The 22,862-nt window shown below is 42.5% G+C and overlaps 1 protein-coding gene across 9 annotated transcripts in view; it reads left to right on the forward strand.

Annotated features, from left to right (window-relative positions):
- LOC149323845 (cotranscriptional regulator ARB2A) overlaps nt 1-22,862 on the forward strand; it is a 313,183-nt gene that overhangs the window by 44,925 nt on the left and 245,396 nt on the right. For 8 of the 9 annotated variants that reach the window (XM_089493210.1, XM_089493218.1, XM_089493226.1 and 5 more), the window contains one exon: nt 698-889. The exons of the other annotated variant lie outside the window; for it this stretch is intronic. In XM_089493210.1, the coding sequence (XP_089349336.1) occupies nt 698-889 (192 nt within the window). The remainder of the gene's footprint in view (nt 1-697; nt 890-22,862) is intronic. 9 annotated transcript variants of the gene reach the window in all.

Here is a 22,862-nt window from a genome sequence, read left to right on the forward strand (position 1 = left end):
ATTTTTGTGCTGCTTGGAAATGGGCAAAAATGCTTAGTGTATCCCACAATATAGCTATGTGGCAATGTAGAATTGCTGGTGAAAGTGGACATGGCAAATCAGTAAGTGTGGTCCCACTAATGTTATGCAAATAGGCTGCATGTTGTGTTTGAGGCAGTTAATGTTCCGCATTGATGGTAGAGCTGTGTTTATGGCTTCTCCTTGGCATTTTGAATTTAATTGCTAGATGTTTGGTGTAGTTGGACACCACTGAGCACAGAATAGCTTTTAGTTTGTAGTCCCTGTTTAGCTATGAAGTGCACTGTGTGTGGCCTTGGGCAAGTCATATTCCCACAGTCTAAGCTTCCTCAGGTTGTTGTGAGAATAAAAATATCATTCTCAGTTCTTTGGAGGGAGGACAGGATATAAGTGTAAGAGATAAAAAGTACAAAGAGAAATACCTACCGGGAATGATGATTTGAAAATGGAGTGTTTGCTCTGACAGTAGGCATTAAGAGGTTTGAGAGTAGATTGCCACTTTATCAGCAGTGAAAGCTGAACACAGTATGTTACAAATGTTCTAAAATTGTGTTTGTGGGCACTTTATTTTTCAAGCTCCAGAGCCAACTAATAATTTTACTGCTGGTTACAACCATTAGATTGTCTGAATAAATTATCTGAATACATGTAATGAATGCTTGGTTTATTTTAATTTTAGGTAGATGCGGTGGACAGTGAACCCAGGAGTTTTATCTTTATGAGTGAAGATGCCATGACAAATCCTGACAAACTGATGGTTTTAATTCATGGTAGTGGTGTTGTTAGAGCAGGACAGTGGGCAAGAAGACTTATTATAAATGAAGATTTGGACAGTGGCACACAAATTCCATATATTAAAAGAGCTGTTGAGGTAAGATGGTTATTTGGTCTTCTGAAGTATTTGTTGTTGTTGTTTTTTGATGTTCTGCTAATGATTGAAGTTTCCTAATTTATGTAAAATCTGTATGCCCAGCTGCCAATGCAGTTTTAGCTTTTTAAAACCTTTGTTTAATAATTCCTTGTTTTCAGGAAAGTTGTTGTTTACTTGTGTTGGAGTTGCCATGTGATCTATGTGCCATGTGAGCATATAAATCAATCCAATAATCTATTAGAAACTGATGTTTTCTAATATGTTTCATTTCATCATCTTAAGGGCTTTTGTTAACTCTGTTTCAAGTACAAATTGTTCTTCCTCTTATTATTTTTGGAAGTTGATCCTAGAAGGCACTTGAATTTCTACCCTTTCAAAATGAAATGCCTTTAAGTATTTTCTGTGAAGCATACAAGTGAATGTATTAAAATCAGTCAGACTAAGACACATGTTTAACACAAAACATACACTCTAGTTTTCATAACGCTGTGTGACAGAGCTACTACACAACTACAGAGCAATATTCCTGTTGTTAAACTCAGAATGTCCTGATTTTACAGCTTCCTGAATCCAGTAGACCATAATTCCTGATAAAACATGTGAAACAGTGTTTTTCTTTTAATGTTTAAAGCTCTGTTTTTAGATTTATTCCACAAGAAAAGTTTTAAGCATGACTCGAATGTGGCTCAAAGCCTAGAAAAAAGAAATAAAATACGGCCACATTTACTGTTTTCTCAAAAATTATTTCAAAAGTAGTCATTATTTATTTGGGTTGGTGGTGTGAAACTGTTATTGGGCTTCATAGAAAGGATTTCATATTTTGTGTCAGTTTTGAAAGGATCTGATATATAATAATAATAATAATAATAATAATAATAATTTATTTATTCATATTTCCCACCTCTCCCTGCGGATCGAGGCAGGATTACAACCAATAAAATCAAACAGTACATTTACACAATACTACACAAAATAATCAATAAAAGCATGCCAAAATACAGTAAAATCATTAACATAGCCATAACATAGTGTCTGTACTATTTAATTAGATTTAAAAAATTCTGTAAGGTCCACTATAAAAGATCAGGTGGATAGGCTCGCTGGAAGAGATCCGTCTTAAGTGCCTTCTTAAAGGCTTCTAAGGTGGTGATGAGACGGATCTCTTCTGGTAAGTTATTCTAAAGTGTGGGGGCCGTGGCTGTGAACGTTTTGTGGGAAGTTGTGATTAATCTGGTCTTTGTATGTTCCAATAATTTCTTCCCGGATGTTCTGAGAGTGCGGGGCGGATTGTGTAGGGAGAGGCTTTCCCTCAAGTAACTTGGGCCCAAGCCATGTAGGGCTTTAAAGGTAATAACCAACACTTTGTATTGGGCCCTGAAGCTGATCGGCAGCCAGTGTAATGATTTTAGTATTGGAGTAATATGGTCAGATCTGGATGTACCTGTGACCAATCTGGCTGCAGCGTTTTGGATCAATTCATGCTTCCAAACTTGGTACAAAGGTAGCCCCATGTAGAGTGCGTTACAGAAATCTAAATGAGAGGTTACCAGAGCATGTACCACTGTTTCAAGGTCCCTCTGGGCCAGGTAGGGGCACAGTTGGCGTATCAGCCGAACTTGGTACCATGCACTCCTGGTCACCGCCTCCACCTGAGATGACAACTTTAGAGACGAGTCCAGGAGTGCTCCCAAACTGCGAACTTTGTCCTTTAGGGGAAGTGTGACCCCGTCCAGGACAGGATGACAAATCTCCATCCCTGGACCAGGGATCCCTATCGCAAGCACCTCCATTTTCTCTGGATTCACCTTGGGTTTGCTTTCCCTCATCCAGCCCATTACCGACTCAAGACAGGCATTTAGAGGAGAGATGCCATCCTTAGTCACTGCAGCAGTCGGGGACATACAGAAATAAATTTGGGTGTCATCAGCGTACTGATAACACCACACCCCATGCAAATCTACAGCACTATATAAAATAATAATAATAATAATAATAATAATGTCTCTGGATGATCTCTCCCAGTGGCTTCATGTAAATGTTAAACAGCATGGGGGACAGGATGGCGCCCTGAGGGACGCCAGATGTCAGCTCTCTTTTACGAGAGCAGCTGTCTCCCAACATCACCATCTGGAATCTGCCCGAGAGGTAGGAACGTAACCACTGGAGCACAGTGCCCCCGATACCCAACTCCCTCAGACGTTCCAGAAGAATACCGTGGTCAGTGGTCTCAAAGGCTGCTGAGATGTCCAAAAGCACGAGCAGGGTCACACTTCCCCTGTCGATGCCCAGATGGAGATCATCGAGCAAGGCGACCATGGCAGTCTCAAGTCCATGTCCCGCCCTGAAGCCGGTTTGAGTTGGAAGGCAACCGCCCTCTCGATCAACTTGCCCAAGAATGGTAGTAGGAAGACCAGTCTGTAATTTTTTCTTATCAGGAGATCTAGGGAGGATTTTTTCAAAAGTGGTTTAACCACCGCTTGTTAAAGCTTAGATGGAAATATCCCCTCCCTGAGGGATGTGTTGATTATAGATTGGAGTAGTGCTGTTACTGTGTCCCCTCCCTGGGCGGTCAGCCAGGACGGGCAAGGATCGAGAGGACATGTTGTCTTCCTTACACATCCAAGAAGCTTGTCCACTTCATCAATATTTACAAACTCAAAGTGATCCAGTCTAACATAGTCCACGGAGTCACTGGATGCCTCACTTATAGTTTCTGTTGTAATACCAGCATCAAGATCAAGCCTTATCTGAGAGATTTTATCAGCAAAGAAGTTGTTGAATAAGTCACAGCAGGCTTTAGTTGGATCTAAAAGTGGGTTCAGGGTGGGAGGATGCTGGTTTAACTCTTTAACCACCCTGAACAGTTCTGCTGGATGAGACTCTGCTGATGCAATACGAGTAGCATAGAACGAGTTCTTTGCTACATTGATTGCCACTCCATAGGAACCAAGGAAAGCCTTATGGCGTGTCTTGTCAGATAAGTGGTGGTGTTTCCGCCAGTAGTGCTCTAGTCATTGTGCGTCCCGCTTCATTTTTCGAAGATCTTGAGTATACAGTGGGTCCTTGGTATACGCGGGGGATCCATTCCGGACCCCCCCCCCGCGTATACCAAAATCCGTGTATGCTCAAGTCCCATTTGTCCCAATGGCGTGCGCCGCCATTGGGACAAAAGTTCCTTCTCCCTCCCTTCCCTCGCTTCCCTCCTCCCTTCCCTCCCTGCCTCCCTCCCTCCCTTCCCTTCCCCTTACTTACCTTCACTTTCTCGGCGCAGCGGCTTGGCCTCTGCCGCCGCCGCTGCAGGGGTAGCCGGGTGGCAGCGGCGGCGGAGGCCAAGCCTCAGCTTCCTTGCCGCCGCCGTGAAAGGGCACGATGGCGGTGCTGGAGGCCTCTTGGCTCCCAACAGCACCGCCACTGGGCCTTTCCCGCGGTAGCAGTGAGGAGGCAGAGCCACCGTGCCAGAGGCCTTCAAGGCCTCTAGCGCTGGCATCCGGCCTCCATCCATGCCTCCACCACCGCGGAAGGGCCGGATACCAGTGCTGGAGGCCAAGAGGGCCCCAGCACCGACACCTGTCCCTTCCGCAGTGGCAGTGGTGGCGAGGAGGCCGGATGACGGCGCCGGAGGCCTTGAAGGCCTCTGGCGCTGCTGCCCTCCGCGCCTCCTCTTTGCAAGGAAAAGCGAAGAGGAGGCGTGGAGGGAAGCAGCGCCAGAGGCTTTCAAGGCCTCCGGCACCGTCACCCAGCCTCCTCCAGGCCTCCGCAGCCACGGAAGGGCCAGGTATCGGTGGTGGGGCCTTTTGGCCTCCAACACCTCTATCCGGCCCTTCCGCGGTGGCAGAAGCCGGGTGCTGGCGCTGGAGGCCTTGAAGGCCTCTGGCGCTGCTGCCCTCCGCGCCTCCTCTTCCAAAAAAAGGCGCAGATGTGGGGAAGAGGAGGCGAGCGAGTGAAGGTAAGTAAGGGGAAGAGAAGGGAGGGAGGCAGGGAGGAAAGGGAGGAGGGAAGCGAGGAGAAGGAAATTGTCCCCAATGGCGGCGCACGTGCACGCATGCCGCCATTGGGGACAATTTCCCGATTTGCCATCCGCAGATGCTCAAATCCGCAGATGGCAAATCCGCGTATAAGGAGGGCTGACTGTACCATGGTTTCTCGTTGTAAGTGGGCCGGAAATGACACTCAGGAGCGATAATGTCTATAGCCCTGGTAAGATCGTTGTTCCAGGTATCAAACAAGACTTCGACAGAATCACCGTCATTCCCAACCATATAACCTTCTAGGGCCTCTTGGAACCTTTTGAGTTCCATCAGCCTCTGGTGGCGGACCATTTTAATAGGTCCTCCACCCCCAAGGGGGATATGGGTAGTAAACCTCAGTCACACCTTGACCAGAAAATGGACAGGGCAGGGGTTTGAATTACTTCCGCCCTTGTCTGTACTAAAGACCACATCAAGTGTATTACCAGCACAATGGTGGTCATGGAACCCATGAACTCCCGAGCTGCACCTGTCAGATCTGATAAGTTGGCCTCAAAGGGGATGTTGAGGTCCCCCAGAACGAGAAGCCTGGGAGTCTCCAGCACCAGCTCTGAGACCAGTTGTGTCAGCTCAGCCAGGAAGTGTGTTAGCCCACGGGGTGGACAGTAGACCAACAGAATCCCCAGATTGTCCCTAACTTTCAAGGACAGGTAAATACACTTGATGTGATTTGTTTTCTGGACAGGTCTCCTGATCAAGGTGATGGTACTTTTATGGACTAAGGCTACATCTCCCCCTCGCCCACTTTCCCTGACTTGCTCCTGACCAGTATACCCAGCTGGGAGGGCGTTGACCAATGTCACACTACTATCCTCACCCAGCCAGGTTTCCGTAGTACAAGCCAGGTCAGCGTTCTCCTCCTCCAGCAAATCATAGATGATATGTGACTTGTTCCTTACCGACCTGGTATTACAGAGGAGCAGGTTGAGGGTCTGTGGTGTGGTTGGGATGACCCTCAGTTCTTTTGTGTTAACAGGGTGCATGGAAGGCGGGATAGATTTCAAGCATCGTTCTCGTCTTCCCTTATATTTCATCCTCACCCTGTTAACGCTATATCTCCCATTGCCTCACACTGCTCTAATATGCGTTCTATAACCAGAATCTACAGCCTTATGATCTGGTTCTTCCACAGTCATATTTATAGTTTAAGGGATCATCCAACTTTGGGTTCAAACAAGATTCAAAGTTTAAACAGATAGACAGACTCTGATTTGATCACTAAACAACCTTCCACTCCTCCACCCTCCACAACACAAAACAACCCCTCCTAAAAACCTCAACAATCCAGATGATATTCTAGCATTTGCATGGGATGTTGGAGGAGCCGGTAGGCTGGTTTAAAAACACCACTCCCACCAGTGTCCCTCCCCTAGAGTCCTCTGCAGCGTTTGTCGGTTGCGCTGGGTTCCGGAGACTGCGCAGGCACACAGGTGCAGTTCCGGCAAGCCAGCTTTTGTAGTGCCATTCTCACCGGCACGTCCCGCTTAGTCTCTCCCGTGGCACAGTGTTTAGCACTGGTGTCAGTCTCCAGGGGCTGCGCAGGCACACAGGTGCAGTTCGGGCAGGCTAAGGGGAGGCCAGCAAGCCGGCTTTTGTAGTGCCGCTCTCACCAGCATGGGGCCCCCTCAGTCTCTCTCGTGGCGCTCCTTCCATTGTTTCCATCATTCTAACCTTTTAATTGTGAATATGCTGAAAGCAGATAGTTCATTGTAGTTACATAAAAATTCATGCACATTGTAAGAGTGCAAGGGAAAACAATTAAATATCCATTACAGTTCAATAGATATTTCTAGGTAAAATATAGTGATTGATTTTTTGTGCGTGCAAATATTTTCTTGGTGACACTGAATGTTCCAAACATGGTTTGGGCCATGATTAGAAAATGTCCCCCCCCCCCAAAAAAAAATGGTGAATAGCTTAGTTTAGACAAACATGTGAAGGCATGGTTTAAAAATCCAAACTGTGGTTTAAGCTTCCAAAATCCAGGAAGTTGCATTTGAGAGTTTCCTTGTTGCATCTTATCAGCTGCTCTGCACTTCAGTTTCTACTCCCAGAAGTAATTCATTTTAAACCACCGTTACTGTTTCTGGATTGTTGGCTAAATGCTGAATCTTAGCTTGTTATTTTAGGCACAGCTTGACTATGTCTTGGTACATTTTAACCATGGCTTGGCCTGATGTGTATACAGACTTAATGCAACTCCCCATAGTGGGCAAGTTAAGCTCCATAGCTCCTTGAATATTCAGGGCTGCACTGCTGCTGATATTTACTAGGCTGCCACCAGACTTTCTGCTACCAAATTTCATTAGCAGTTGAGTCTATGGTGGTATACGAGCAATTGGGGGGAAGTGAAGGTGACACAAGTGGCAGGAAGCAAGTAATAGAAATAAAGTTTAGTGTTGTGTGTGTATGTAGAGGGGGGAATTGTGACAGTTTTGTGGTCATTGTTGAGGTTTTTGATGGCAGTGTCACTGACATTCAGTGGCATAATTCTGATAAAGGTGAAACAAATAGGTCCTTAGAGGGCCTCACACAGCCCAGTGTTGCCCACTCCTCATCTCATGAAAATGGAGGATCCAGAAATTTGGGAATAGATTCAACATTGTTTCTCCTATTGTACAAATAGTGTTTGAAAATCACACGAAATGGGCCAAAAGATTTCCCCACAAACCTCCTCCTGATACTAGCAGATTAGCTATGGGATCTATATCTAAGGGCCAAAGCATACAGCTGTTAAAGAGCAGCCAGAGGCCACTCCAGCTGCAATTGAGCTGGGACTGCGGTGACTGCACAGCCCGCTCCTGGAGCAGGCTAATACCGTGATCCCAAACTAGTGTCGCCAGGAGCTGGATTAAAACCACTCCTTTTTGTTCTGGTCCTTTGAATCAGAGCACAGCATCAAAGCAGCTTCCTGTTGCTTTGGGGGCATGCATTGTTTGAATGCTACAACCCCAAAGTGCCTGGAAGCTGCCTTATTTGGCCCATGTGTTTTGGGCCCAAGCCTCACATATACCAATAAAAGCTCCGGTTACCCATGTGATCATATATGTTAACAGTATTTCAACACATTTTTCATAAATGTAGTTTTAGCTGTGTTAGCCAAAAAAACCAAAACCATCATTGTCTTCCTTGCTCTTTATTTCTTCTATGTGTATTCAGCCTCACTCTGTAAAAACAGATTTCTGTATTCATGAATGTGCTGAATAAAAGAAAACCACACTTACAGTATGTAGTGGTGTTTGATCAAGACTGCACAAAACTCTCCCAAGTATGAGTAAATGGTTGACAGTGCCACATTGGAGTTTATATGAGAGAATTCGTCTTCCTGAGCCCTGCCATATCTAGAACTTCCACCCCTTAATGAAGAGATTTTTACCCGCAGCATGCAGTTGTGATCACAGAATACAGGCCCTAGTTTTCTGAGGCAACTAATAATATTTAACTTATAAAGCATCTAGTTGTTCAAATAATGATTATGGCGGGGTACAGACGGGCAGGGGAAGACGTCTTGGAGGTGTATTCTGCTGAATACGGAGCCTCCAGACCGCCCGCCCCGGGGGCGTGGCTCAGGTGTATGGGGCTTCCACATGGGGGGCAGTGAAGACGCCTCACCTGGGGCCGTTTCTGACCCGCAGTTTCCATACCGCCGCCTCGGAGGACGCTGCAAAGAGAGAGGCAGCTTCCGCACGGGCGGCCAAAAACAGGGCTTTTTTTTCTTTTGCTGGCTGGCGGGTGCGCAGCTGCGGCGCTCAGCACCGGCGGCAGAAAGCCTATGTGCACATTTAAAGCGCCCAGGCCCCTTTAAACTTTTTCCCTCACCCTGCCCAAGAACAATGGTGGTCTCCTGCCAGTTGGTGATCAGCTGGTGTTGGCATCCTTGTCCGCTTGCACGTTGGTAGTGTCACCAGCATCATGGATGCCTCCTCTCCTTTGGTCCCCACGCTCTTGCTGAATCTGCAATGCACAGCCACAGCTGTCGCCGCTGCCACCGCTGTCCCCCTGCCATCCCCCATCACTTCCCTTGTACATATGTAAATATTTAAAGTTTTAGGGGTTTTTTATTGTTAGGTGAAAATGGCACAGGAATGTGTGTAGGGGTTCACTTTAAATTCCAAACTTTCCCCAATTCTAGCAGCGCATGCGTACATGTTGCTCTAGGGTTAGGGTTAGGGTTGGGGTTACGAGCATTAAAATAGAGTGCAGCTGTACTGCAGCTTCCACATCTGCATGGCATCTGATGCTCTAATTAGAGCCTCGGTGCAAACTGCGCATGTTCCAGGACCCCGACTCATTATGCGACGCAGCAGACACGGAGCTTTTAAATGGGCAACTTAAATTAGTGGCGTAACAATTCTGGCGTACCGGTGCAGCAGCTTATAGACGGAGCTGCGCAGTTGCGCAGTATATAGAAAAGAAGCGGGAAAAGCAGCACCTTTTTAATGCCGCTTCTTCCCGCTTGGGGCGTGCGGGCGGCGTGTTCATGGCGGCATTCAGGTAAGGGCCGTCTGAAGGCTATACCTTCATGACGTCATGAACACACCCCTTTTTGCCCGTCTGTATCCCGCCTATGACAACTGAATTAATTCAAGACTTGCATTTCTAAAACAAGTTAGTACATTTGTGCGGTTTTCACATGATGAATGTGACTATCCTGAATGCATACAATCAGGATACAGGATTTTGGCAACTGGTGTCTTCATTGAATGTCATATTTGGATATATGGTTGGAATTTTCTCCATGGAATCTATATTCTTATTTGATTTGAATATCACCTTTCTCACTACTAAAGTGGCATTGGCCTCATTCCCACTACAGAATAAATCGGTATGTGATCCAGATTGATGAATCGATTCGAGAGCGGAGCGTCATTCACACTACCTTTGCACTAATCGAGTATTTTCCTTGCAATTTAACTTCACATTTACGTTTATCACAGAGTCGATTCAAAATAGATTCTCTTCTGCAGAAGGGGGGTTTTTTTGGCTGTCAATCAAGCAATTGCCCAGATGCAGCGATCCCTCTTCGCCCATAAATGGTGACATGGTTAGTCGCATCTGCTTTTCAACTCCCAGTAAAGCTATTAAATCCTGCATTTCCCCGGGTCTCCAAAAGATCCCCTGCCAGATTTACGTGCATCAGAACAATCAGATATTGCGCCCTGAAAAGCAAAAAAAAGCTGGTCAGCAAAGTCAGAGTGTGTGTTTAAGTTTTCAGGTGAACCCAAATTCCCACGATATGAGGCAAACTTTTTTTTTAAAAAAAAAAGAGAGCAGGAGCGGGTGTAAATGGGTGAGGCAGAGTAATGGACCCTGCTACAGTGTAATCAGTAAAAAAAAAGTCACTTCTCCATGAGGGAGGGGGAGGTTCAAATGGTGGACAGACACAGGTAAGATAAATTTCTGCTTGAGCCCACTGAAAGACACTCCCCATGCCCTATGAGGAACGACTTGGGGAGCTGGGGATGTTTAGCCTGGAGGAGAGAAGGTTAAGAGGTGATATGATAGTTCTGTTTAAATACTTGAAGGGATGTCATATTGAGGAGGGAGCTAACTTGTTTTCTGCTGCTCCAGAGACTAGGACCCAGAGCAATGGATGCAAGCTCCAGGAAAAGAGATTCCACCTCAACATTAGGAGGAACTTCCTGACAGTAAGGGCTGTTCAACAGTGGAACAAACTCCCTTGGAGTGTAGTGGAGTTTCCTCCCTTGGAGGTCTTTAAACAGAGGCTGGATGGCCATCTGTCGGGGATGCTTTGATTGAGATTTCCTGCATGGCAGGGGGTTGGACTGGATGGCCCTTGCAGTCTCTTCCAACCCTATGATTCTATGGCGCATTATAGACGGGCCTTTAATATGCCCCCGTCACGTGCTAGGGGTTGGCCGAGGACCTAGCGTCCATACCGGCCTCACCCCTAGCACGTGACAGGGGCGTAAAGATGGCGGTGCCCTATACACATGGGCGCCGCCATCTTTACGTGCTGGACATGTTGCGTCCGCACGTGTCGCCCCGGAAATGACACCGCAAATGCGCCCCTTGCACTTTGCGGCGCCTCTTCCGGGGCCTGAGAAGAGACGCCATTTCCGCGCTCCTTCTCAGCAGTGTCCGGAAGCCACGCCATTTAAAGGCTGCTGCTCCCGGACGGTGCAAGCGGCGGCGGCAGCAGACCGCCGCAATCCGGCAGTCTGTAACGTGCCTATGATTCTACGTCACAGGGAACCAATGCCAATCTGCATCCTGTTCACATTTGCGCTGACTCAATTTATTGAAAAAGACGCGAAAAAAATAAGTGTCAAAAAGAAGTGTGTTAAATGGGTCTAGTGCATGATCCCCTTCTCCAAACCACTTCAGCGATTCAGCTCAAGTGCAAACAAGGGTCATTTAAACCACTTCAAACCAGTTAGCAAGCCAGTTTAAAACGTAGTGGGAATGAGGCCAATAAAAGTAGCAGATCCACTGAGAATATGGATATAGGGGATGAGACATGCTGTCAGTTCCTGCTCTCCCTCTCTACACATGCAGTATCTCCACATTAGTCACATGAATTATTTTTCTGTTTGGCAAGAATGAAATACAGTGGTCCCCCGGGTTACGAAATTAATTCGTTCCGCTGCCCTTTTCGTAACCCGGAAGGCTTTCGCAAGCCGAATTGCCATAGGCGCTAATGGGGAAAAGCCGCGATTTGGTGCGAAATAGCGCCGAAAAGCACCAAAAGTTTTTTCGTAACCCGAAAAAACTTTCGTAACGCGGAACAGTTTTTTTAAATAATTTTTTTTCGTAACCCGGGAATTTCGTAAGGCGGCGCATTCGTATCCCGGGGTACCACTGTATTCATTTATGCAAAATGTCCCTATAGCATAACTTGTGAGAAATAACACTGCATGTTCTCAAGTTCTTTATATTCTTATATGTGAGTTAATGTGTCATAGTTATTATATGGCTTATTTAATGACAGCAGATTTGTAATTTATATACAGTGCGTCCACTATACGTGGCTTCCAGCATACGCTGGGAGCTGTACCAGAAAGGCTTCTCTCACCCCCCGGAAGAAACAATGGGGCATGCACCAGGTGCGCGCTGTGGGAACGAGCCCCGTTGTTTCTAACGGGGCTTGACCTTACGCGGAATTTCCCTTACGTGGCGGCGTTTGGAACAGATCCCACGCATAAGGGAAGGGCCAACTGTAACAAAATGCTAGATGTAAAACAGTTACTTTCACATTTCCCTATCCCGATTCTAGCTAATTATGAGAGAATTTTAAAGACAGAATGTTTTACAGTAGTGTTTATTATTAATATGGTGTAGTGACTGTTAAATATGAATTGAATGGGTAACATCCAAATGACTATTACACCAAAACTTTGTATCACTTGATATAAATGGTTAATTAGTCATAAATTTATGTAAGCTCAGTAAAAAGTTGCTTAAGGAACAATGAAAGGGAGAGCTAAATGCTTAGAGTAAAATTATATTGACAGATTTTATAAGCCCATACTAGACACATGCCAACAAAGGAAAACAATGAGGTGACAGCTTTAGTGTTTGGAATAAAGTTATTAATGACCATTTATTCCTTTATGATTTCAACTCTTGACAGAAGACAGTTCTGCTTGTTGCATCATGGCATATGTATCATTACCTTCTGGCCTTGTCATGACTGAATTGGAATAAACCCACTTGTCGTTTCGAAAATCCAATCACTTTGCGGACATTTGGGTGCTGTTCATATGATTTGTGTAGAGATATGTATAAACCTCATTGTAGTAAATGTTCTTGAATTCTAATCACGTTCCAAAGTTTCAAATGTTAAAGATTACAGGATTTCTAAACATTTCCTGTGTATCCTAGCTTTGATAGAATATAGTTTCTGCCAGAATTTTACTGCTATTCTGTATCTACCTAGAAAATTACCTTTAAGTCTTCCTTGAATATGTGTGTTTATCATATATATCAAACTACATATTATTTAAGCACTGGAAATACACAACGTTTTATGTTTTATGCCATTGTATTTCATTTTAGGGGTTATGTGGTCTTTCCAGTTAGCTCATATAGATGTTAGAATTCTGTTTCACCTCCCCCAACTTGTGGGATACCTACCTCACAGTGACTCTAGAGATTAGACAAGAGAGAGAGGAGGTGTGGATTTATGAAAGTATGTCAAAAGCCTTGGGGTTTGGGTATGATCAGAATTTCAATAGAGGTTGAGATGAGTTTAAATGCATAGAAGGCAAGCATAAAAATCTTGTTTAATTTCTGTCATATTGTTCTTTTTTAGTCACTCTGATGTCTTTTTCAAACCTGCTTTTCTCTCCAGCTTTGTGCAACCATATCCAAGATCTGTGTTCCTCCCCCGCTCCCTTTGTATTTCGTTTTAACTGCTGATCCCTTTTCTGTGGTGCTTCAGCCTTTAATATCAACTGAAGAGGCCTGAACTGCTGAATCAAAGCTGTTTGGGGAGGGAGACAGTGTTTAAAAATGTGCAGGGTGAGAATCTCTGGGTAGAAAGTAACACTTCCTGCAGTTATAATCAATGCACTTGACACTTTCAAAGGCAGGAGAAGCCATGACTTGCTCAGGGGTTAAACTTTTAAAATAACCTCTCCAAGGAAATATACCGTCAATAAAACATAATAATTAATTGAAGATTCTTGAGTAGCCTTGGTTGAAAATGAAAAGAGTAAAGATGTGTTTTTATTTATCTACTTTACCTTTCTTTTGTTAAACTTTAATCTTTTTGCTTGAATTCTATGTGGCTGGTCAGAATTAATTTTTTTTACTGCTTTCTAAAACGATAGAAATCAGATTTTTTGCTGTATGAAAGCAGTAAATCACCATAGTTATTCCTATGATCAATAAAACTTCCTCTGACCTTCTTTCCACATACAAGAAATGGTGGAAATTCAGCTGAATAAACATAAAATATATAGAAATTGATTTTTCAACATGTTTGTCAAGCTTTAAATTTCTAGATATAATGTACTAAATAAATGTGGTCTCTAACATTTAAAGACTTTTAGTAAAAGCAAATATGATGGTATCATATTTTAGGAAAGATAATGTAATGTTGTATACATATTTTATTTTTAATTAATAATTTTTGAATGCCTGTTTACTTCTTTAAACATAGAGCATTCTGTTTGCTTCATTTTCCCTACAAAACTAACAGTTGTCAAATCCCAGAAATAATTAAAATGCCTTCAAATAGTATGTGGAAAATACTAAGTACTGTATTGATAAATAATGTATGAATTGGTTTTAGTATGAAATAAGCCTGTCCTTCATTAATTATTTATTTAATATTTGCACTTTAAGGGAATGTAAAGAAAAGCTAAATCACTGCTGTAGTTTGGGACAGTCACCCAGCATGGCTTTAGTGGGTATGTACAGTAAGTTAAATATTTCATAAATGCAACATTGATTGTTTTTCCTGCATAGCACTTTCAAATATTTCTTGAATAGTTGATTTCAGTTAGTACACATGGATTTACAGCATACCTATTATTTAGTCTGTTGATAGCTCAGCATTGCAGTTTGATTTGTACAGATACAAACATCATTCAGGATTCTATCTGCATTTGACTTGTAGAACTTAACTAAATATTTTATTTATTAAGTAGGAGAACAGGAATATAAACATTCCATTTTAATTATCAGTATTGTATTCTTCAGTGTGGCTCATAAAATGATTCTAGACACTAATCCTGAAAAACTAAAATATTCTATTGAGTAGTGAATGGGGCCTGAATGGGCCTATGAAAGGTACGGAACACCTTCCCATTCTTTGTAATGTGTCAACATGTTTACTGCATTTCTTGAAGGGAGGTAGAAGGGCTGTGTTCTGCCCTTTGCATTCAGTTTCATGGTGTTTTGCAGGCACTCAGTATATATTGTGAGTGGATTGAGTGGAAACCAGAAATGTCTCATACTATTTAATTTATAAAGGTGCACTCTATATTTCAGAGATATAAAACTCAGTTAATGTACTTATGTGCCAGATATGGCTAAAATTCCAAGTACCATACAGATAGGTCTGTATGTTCACAAGTTATTTCACTTTAGATGAATTTTGAAACTAGTTCTGATATTTTTATTCAGTCATTCATTTTTCACCTTCCTGTGAAAAAGCACCCAAAGAAATGTAATGAGTAAAAATAACTGCGTAATATATTTAAAAAAAATTATATTTCTATTGATATTTAAAAGTATAGATATATAAAAAGAAAAGATAAATAAGAGAGAAGGAAGCCATAAGATATGAATTCAGGCATATGAATTAATATAAGCTAAGCATATGTTCCAAACAAATATATAAACAATATGTAACCAAAATGTATGCAAATGAAGGACACAGGGAATGAAGAGCCATATGAAGATGAAACCCAAATTCTAAAAAGTGAGGTGGAAGCTGTACTAAGGGAAATAGCGAAAAACAAATCACTAGGAACAGATGATATTCCAAATGAACTGCTGCAATCCACATTGACAGAGTCAACTATAGTGCCAACTAACATATGTCAACAGATATGGAAAACAAAAGGATGGCCAACAGATTGGAAAGTATCAATATAAATCCCTATCTGCAAAAAGGAGACACAAAAGACTGCATCAACTATAAGACCATAGTACTAATTTCTCATGCAAGCAAAATTATGCTCAAAAGTCTGCAACACAGACTCCAACCATACATGAAGAGAGAAATTCCAGAGGTGCAGGCAGGTTTCAGAAAAGGAAAAGGCACTAAGGACCACATCACCAACATACAATGAATAATGCAGTGCACCAAGGAAACCCCACCCCCCAAAAAATCAGTATGTGCTTTATAGACTATATTAAAGCTTTTGACTGCATAGATCATGAAAGGCTATACAGTGTCCTTAAGGACATGGCAGTGCCAACACATCTGATAGTTCTGATCAGGAATCTGTACTCAGGACAAGAGGCTACTGTTAGAACAGAACACGGAGAAACAGAATGGTTCTCAGTTGGCAAAGGGGTCAGACAAGATTGCATCCTTTCACCCTATCTGTTCAACTTATATGCTGAACATATTGTACGAAAAGCAGGCTTGGACAAAGAAGAAGGAGGAGTGAAAATAAGAGGAAGGAATATCAACAATCTAAGATATGCAGATGACACCATAATACTAGCAGAAAACCTCACAGACCTGGAACAGCTACTATGGAAGATCAAGGGAGAAAGTGCAAAGATAGGCTTACTGTTGAACATGAAACAAAAGCAAAAAAATGACCACAGAGAATCTGCATAAATTCAACCTAGACCATGAAAAAATAGAAATAGTAAAATGGTTCTCATACCTGGGCTCAAACATTGATAGCAATGGGTGCTATAACCAGGAAATCAGAAGAAGATTAAGAATGGGGAGAGCAGCTATATAAAAAAAAAAAAACTAGAAAAGTTCCTAAAATGCAAAGATACACAACTGATTACAAAAGTTAGAAGCATACAAACCATTGTATTCCCTATTACCATGTATGGATGCGAGAGCCGGACAATTAAGAAAGAAGATAGGAAGAAAACCAGTTCTTTCAAGATGTGGTGCTGGAGAAGAGTGCTGAAGATTCTGTGGACATCCAAAAAGACAAACAAATAGGTCGTAGAGCATATCAAGCCAGAAATCTCTCAGGAAGCCAAGATGACAAAGCTGAAGTTTCAGACACATCATGAGAAGGCCTGCGTCTGGAAAAATAAAAAATAATGCTAGGAAAAGTGGAAAGAAGTAGAAAGAGAGAAGGGCCTCATGCTAGATGGATGGACTCCATTAAGAAGGTCTAGGGTATGGCTTTGCAGGAACTAAGCAGAACAGTGGAGGACAGGGAAATGCCGTATCCACAGGATCGCCATGGGTCAATATCAACTTAAAGACGATTAACAACAACAAAAAAACATATGTTCAAAATACATACTCTTGAAGCTGATGTCTATAAAGTGCATAACTAAAGCACTAAGATCTTCTGACTATTACAGTATATGACAGATTAAGTTTATCTTTCCAGCCTTGGAGTATAAGTGGTTTAGCAACAATAAAAGCCTAGAGAATCCATTAATACAGAATATCAGTTAAATTACAAATTGCTGGAATATAATTTAAAAGCCCACCTACATCTACAAATGTCAACATTTTTTTCTAATGCAAAGTTAATGTGTTGTAATACAGCTAACCAGAAAGAGGTAATCATTGAGCACATCCACATCACATGTCACAATAAAGTAATATCTGTATTGTTGTTATGTGCCTTCAAGTCATTTCTGGTTTATGGTGACCCTAAGGAGATTGTATCACAGGTTTTCTTGGTAAGATTGGTTTGGAACAGGTTTGCCTTTGCCTTGTCTGAGAACTGAGAATGTGTGGCTTGCCCAAAGTCACCCAATGGGTTTTCATAGCTGAGTCGGGAAATGAATCCTAGTTTCCCAGTCTTAGTCCAGCACTCAAGAGACAGTTTACTCAAAATTTTGAAGTACAAATTTATTTCTAAAAAGATGTAATTTTTGCTAAGACATGTAGGGTGCAAGTGTTTATTATTTCAGGCGTATCTCAGTTAACAAAGCCCCCGACAAAGAAGTTCCTTTTTACATTGTCTTTATGCCTCTAACCACACTGATTTGTTCCTGTCCTCTATATAGATGGAAATTTGTAGAACACCAGGAAGATGATGAAGGAGAGCTGGAGAAACACAGACATTTGCTGTTGGGTTGCAGCAACTTGTCTTCAGTAATCAGTGCAGTAAACATTGAATTGAGAAAGAAAGGGATTCTACTTTAGCCAATCCTATTGTAGCTGTGTGTGACTGCCTACAGTGGGCAAGGTAAATGGCTACTACCTTCAGAATCCCTTACTGAGCATGTATGACCAGCAAAATATATTAAAAAAGAGGATCATATTAGCCTCAGAAGCTAGTGTGACATAATGATTTGAGCATTGGACAGCTCTTGAGAGCAGGGTTCAAATATCTACTTGGCTATGGAAACCTACTGGATGACTTTGGGTAAGTCATACAGGTGATAAGATAGCCTTACGGTACCCATAAGTCAGAAGCAACTTGAAGGCACACAGCAATAATATTAGCTTCCTCCTCCAGCTACTCCCAGCACATTTAAGAAATTTAGATCTTTAGATTCCAACTAGTTCAGAATATGGCAGTCAGACTGATTATGGGTACATCCAGGAGTGATCACATTACACTGATCTTAAAATCACTTCATTGGCTGACAATTAGTTTCTAAACAAAGTGCAAAGTATTGCTTATTACCTTTAAAGCCCTACATGGTTTGAGTCCAGGTGACCCACAGGATTGTCTTCTGCCATGCAGTCCACCTCTGTACACTCAGGTCCTCTAGGAAATGTTTGCTCCAACTGGCCAGGACTAAATTGGCAACAGTTTCCCAGAGGAGGTTTTCATCTGCTGCCCCCAGACTGTGGAATTATCTGCCAGAAAATGCTGACTGCATCTAAAGCAGTGTTAAAGACATATCTCTTCTATAAGGCCTACCCAGTCAATTTTAAATCATGACGTTTTAATTCATATATGTACTGTTATGAGTGTATTTTAATAGTTTGGAGAACTGTATTTTAACTGGATTTATGTGTGTTTTAACCATGTTTTGTATTTTAACATGCTGTATTCCATCTTGAGCCTTGAGGAGAGGCAGTAAACAAACAAACAAACAAACAAATAATGCTTTTTATATATTGTCTTTCAAAGAGGTTGAAGTAGCTTTTTTAAAAAAACAGGACAAATTTCAGATGCTGGTGAAACGTCAGGAATAAACTCTTCTAGAACATGGCCACATAGCCCGAAAAACCCACAAAAACTAAGGACAAAATACTGTTCCAATCTCAATTTGAATAGAAGTGTCTAGATCAGTTTCCAGTCAGTTTTAACTCGTAAGGTTTCATTTTGGTTATCAAAGAGAGCATTATGTATTTGGGATATTAAATCCCTTGTAATATTTGTTAAGGCAGTATGATAATCCTCAGATAATTGAAAGTCTTCAGTATGTAGTTGTTGTTTTACTAAAGCATGGACTTGTGATTTTCCTTGTTCTTATTTTATTGTCAGTGGCAAAAATGGTTATAATTAAGGGATGGAAACATGCTGAACAAGTGGGTCTTACTATGCCATGGAGGGAGGTTGTGGGATTTGGCATTAAATGAAACATTAATTTAAATTCCTAGAGGGGAAACTACGACCAATGTGAGATATGGCAGCCATTTGTTGCTTTTGTATACAGTGCATTTGACATCCTGAGATGACCAAGGGTTCAACATAAATATTGGAAGATTTGTAATGGAATCCTTTATAGTTTGGAAAAATAAAAGTCCAGAATTATTCACTACTGTACAAAGAAAAATACTGTGCAGGAAAACTGATTTTATTTTTAAAGGGGACATTTGAATATAATTTTTGTGTGTTATGGTGGTGTATTCATGTTTCTCATTTTGTCCTGGTATTAAAAGCAATCTGTTCAAAAGTATTTTCTTTTCTTTTTTTTCTGAACCAAACATATTTTTAAGTCTAAAGAAGTCAGGTAGAGAAGCTAGGGTAGGTTTTTATTGATTGCACAAGATAACCTAACTCTTCATTCTACTAAATTCTAAATTCATAAATGTCAAATTTAGTACTTTTCCACAAATATTTATAAACTAATGTTGGTTTCAGTTTCTATGAGGATATAATTAATGTTTCCAACACATTGAATTATCTGAGGCCCTCAGAATAGATGATCCAAATAGAAACTGCAAGAAAATAAGGATTTTAAACCATAGGTGGGTTTTCTTTGTCATGTACAGGGAGTTGATAATTTGAAACTAGTTTCAAATTTCCTTATTTTAAGTACTGGGTGACCTGGCCCTTCTGCCATTATTTCACTTGATGAAAAGGCATTTGACAGAATTAATTGGTAGTTCGTTTTTATGATTTTAAAGGAATTTGATTTCCCAGATTCATTTTTCCCTCTCTCCTAGGTCATTAATGGTGAAGGGTCTGGAAACCATGCCCTATGAGGAAAGACTTAGGGAGCTGGGGATATTTAGCCTGGAGAAGAGAAGGTTAAGAGGTGATGTGATAGCCCTGTTTAAATATTTGAAGGGATGTCATATTGAGGAGGGAGCAAGCTTGTTTTCTGCTGCTCCAGAGACTAGAATGCGGAACAATGGATGCAAACTGCAGGAAAAGAGATTCCACCTCAACATTAGGAGGAACTTCCTGACAGTAAGGGCTGTTCGACAGTGGAACAAACTCCCTCAGAGTATGGTGGAGTCTCCTTCCTTAGAGGTCTTCAAACAGAAGCTGGATGGACATCTGTCGGGGATGCTTTGATTGAGATTTCCTGCATGGCAGGGGGTCGGACTAGATGGCACTAGCGGTCTCTTCCAACTCTACGATTCTATGATTCATTAGTCATCATAAATGAAATGCTTTCTATCTTTTCATCTAAAGAGGGCTGCAGAAGAGGGATGTCCTCTCTCTCTTCTGATACTTATATTTGCAACTAGATAAAATCCAGCAATTTACATAAAAATGAATATCACACAGTTTTGTATGTTGATAAGCATTTGTTCATTTCTAACATGGAATCTTTTTTACCAGAGTTGATTGAATTAATTAATAACTTTGAAGCCCTTTTTTGTTATATTCTTAATTGCTTTAAATCTGAGGTTATGCCTGTGGGACCAAGTACTAAATCTGAATTTTTTGCCACAAGGCAATTTCAGTGGTGTCCCAAAGCATTTGATATTAACACATACTGTTTCCTCTGTATATTAATCAAATAATTAAGTTGAATTTGTCTGCCTTGTTTATTGAACTATCTCTTGATTTGGACAGGTGTGTGTCTCTCGAGTTAAGTATCTGGAATAAGGCTAATATACTTACAGTTAATTACTTACCAAGGATATTATATGTTTTTAGGTTATCTCAATGTACATCCCTGTTTATTGTCATTAAACACTGTATTTAGGAAATATATAGGGTGGCCATCATCCCTTTTTTCACTCACAAGGATGCAAGTGTCATTTTCTGACAGTGGATTTAATTTTCTCAATTTGAGTTTGTGTCATATGGCACTTCAATTGATTTGTATAAAGAACTGGTGAATACAATTCAGACCCCCAGAATCTACTTGCCTGCCATTTCTTTTTTGATGGAGGGACCTAGGTTCTGTCCATTTGAGGAAGAAAGAAATCATGACTAGCAGTTGATCCTGCAAGGGTGCATGGCATACAATCTAATCCAGTGATGGTGAACCTTTTAGAGACTGAGTGCCCAAACTGCAACCCCAAACCAATTTATTTATTGCAAAGTGCCGCATTCCGCTGGCTTTCTGGGTACTAACTCTGGCGAACTATGTACTGGGGTGATAGCGTACGTGCCCACAGAGAGGGCTCCGAGTGCCCTCTCTGGCACCTGTGCCATAGGTTCGCCATCACTGATATAGACATGCTGAGATATCTCTTTAGGGTAATCCTAATTTGAAGATCACAATGGAAGAAATTGGTTGACTATAGGATAGGCTCAACTGACAGACAGACCCCAAATTCTTGCCATTCATAGTATTGCAAGCTACTTAGTAGTTATCCTTGAATGCACTGTGGCAGTATTTATAATTGTTTAATATGTAACAAAAAAAACCCTGAGTTTTCTTGAGATGTGGATTCACCTGAGATCCTTTTTGGGTGATATATGAATGCATTGTTTGTAGAGGAGGGAGAGAAAGACAATGTGATCTATTTGTGATCTTACGATCATCACCTTCCTTTTCTACTCCTATATGGATGCGATCAGTTTACTTCTGAGGGAATGTGTGTCTCAAGCAGGAAAGCATTCTTAGGGCCCATTCCCACTTACAAAATAATCCAGTTCGAAACTGGATTATTTTGAAAGCGAATTCTCTCTGGGGCCATTTACTCCCCTTTGTCGTTCACATTAAGGGGAGAAAAGAGGAAAAATGGCGACGGAGGGAATGGATTGAGGAGGAGGAAAGAAGAGGGGGGGGGGAACCTCCTTTCTTTCTTTCTTTCTTTCTTTCTTTCTTTCTTTCTTTCTTTCTTCCTCCATCCTCCTCCTCCTCCTCCCCCCCTTTCCTCCCTCCCTCCCTCCCTCCGCCAGCCAGTCTGCCTATCTGGGTGCTGCTGGTGGATGGATCCCAGTCCTGGTGGCGGCAGTGGTGGAAGCTCTCAGGGCTTGGGGCCGGCCATCTCCTCCAGTCCTCCTCCTCCTCCATGCCAGACCTTTCTCCACTGCGCAGCCTCCTTCTCCAGGAGTTCTCTGCCCCGGTAGGCCTGCTTAGAAGGAGGCCTGGGTGGAAAGAGACAGGCAGGCAGGGAGGGCGCGGGTCCGGAGGACGGAGGACATGCATCTGTGCCTCTACGGTGTGTGTGCCTATGTCCTCCATCCTCCGGTCATGCGCCCTCCCTGCCTGTCTGTCTCTTTCCGCCCAGGCCTCCTTCTAAGCAGGCCTACCAGGGCAGAGAACTCCCGGAGAAGGAGGCTGGGCAGCGGAGAAAGGTCTGGGATGGAAGAGGAGGAGGAGGACCAGAGGAGATGCCCACCGCCACCACTGCTGCCGGACCACCAGCACCCAGCCAGGTAGGCCAGTGGAGGGAAGGAGGGGGGAGGAGGAGGATGATGAACCCATGGGGTCCCTCTGGGACCACTGCCATCCTTGGATCGGCAATCCAAGGGTGGCAGTGGGGAGGAAGACTGAGGGAGGAGGTGTCAGGGATGATGGGAGTTGTAGCTCTTCACCTCTGGCTCGAACTCACCACCTTGTTACGCACCGGCGCTGACCAGTTTTGGCCAGTGGTTAAAGCTTTGCTCTAAAGCAGCAGAGTTACAGAGAATAGGCTGAAGACCCTGACAAACTCTCTAAGCCTTCTCACTCTTGGTTCCACAGAAGTCTTCACACTTCTTCAGGATCCAGCTGGC

The sequence above is a fragment of the Sceloporus occidentalis genome, unplaced genomic scaffold (assembly GCF_023333645.1).
Source record: "Sceloporus occidentalis isolate IW3139 unplaced genomic scaffold, rSceOcc1.0.p SCAF_1, whole genome shotgun sequence".
Taxonomy (NCBI): domain Eukaryota; kingdom Metazoa; phylum Chordata; class Lepidosauria; order Squamata; family Phrynosomatidae; genus Sceloporus; species Sceloporus occidentalis.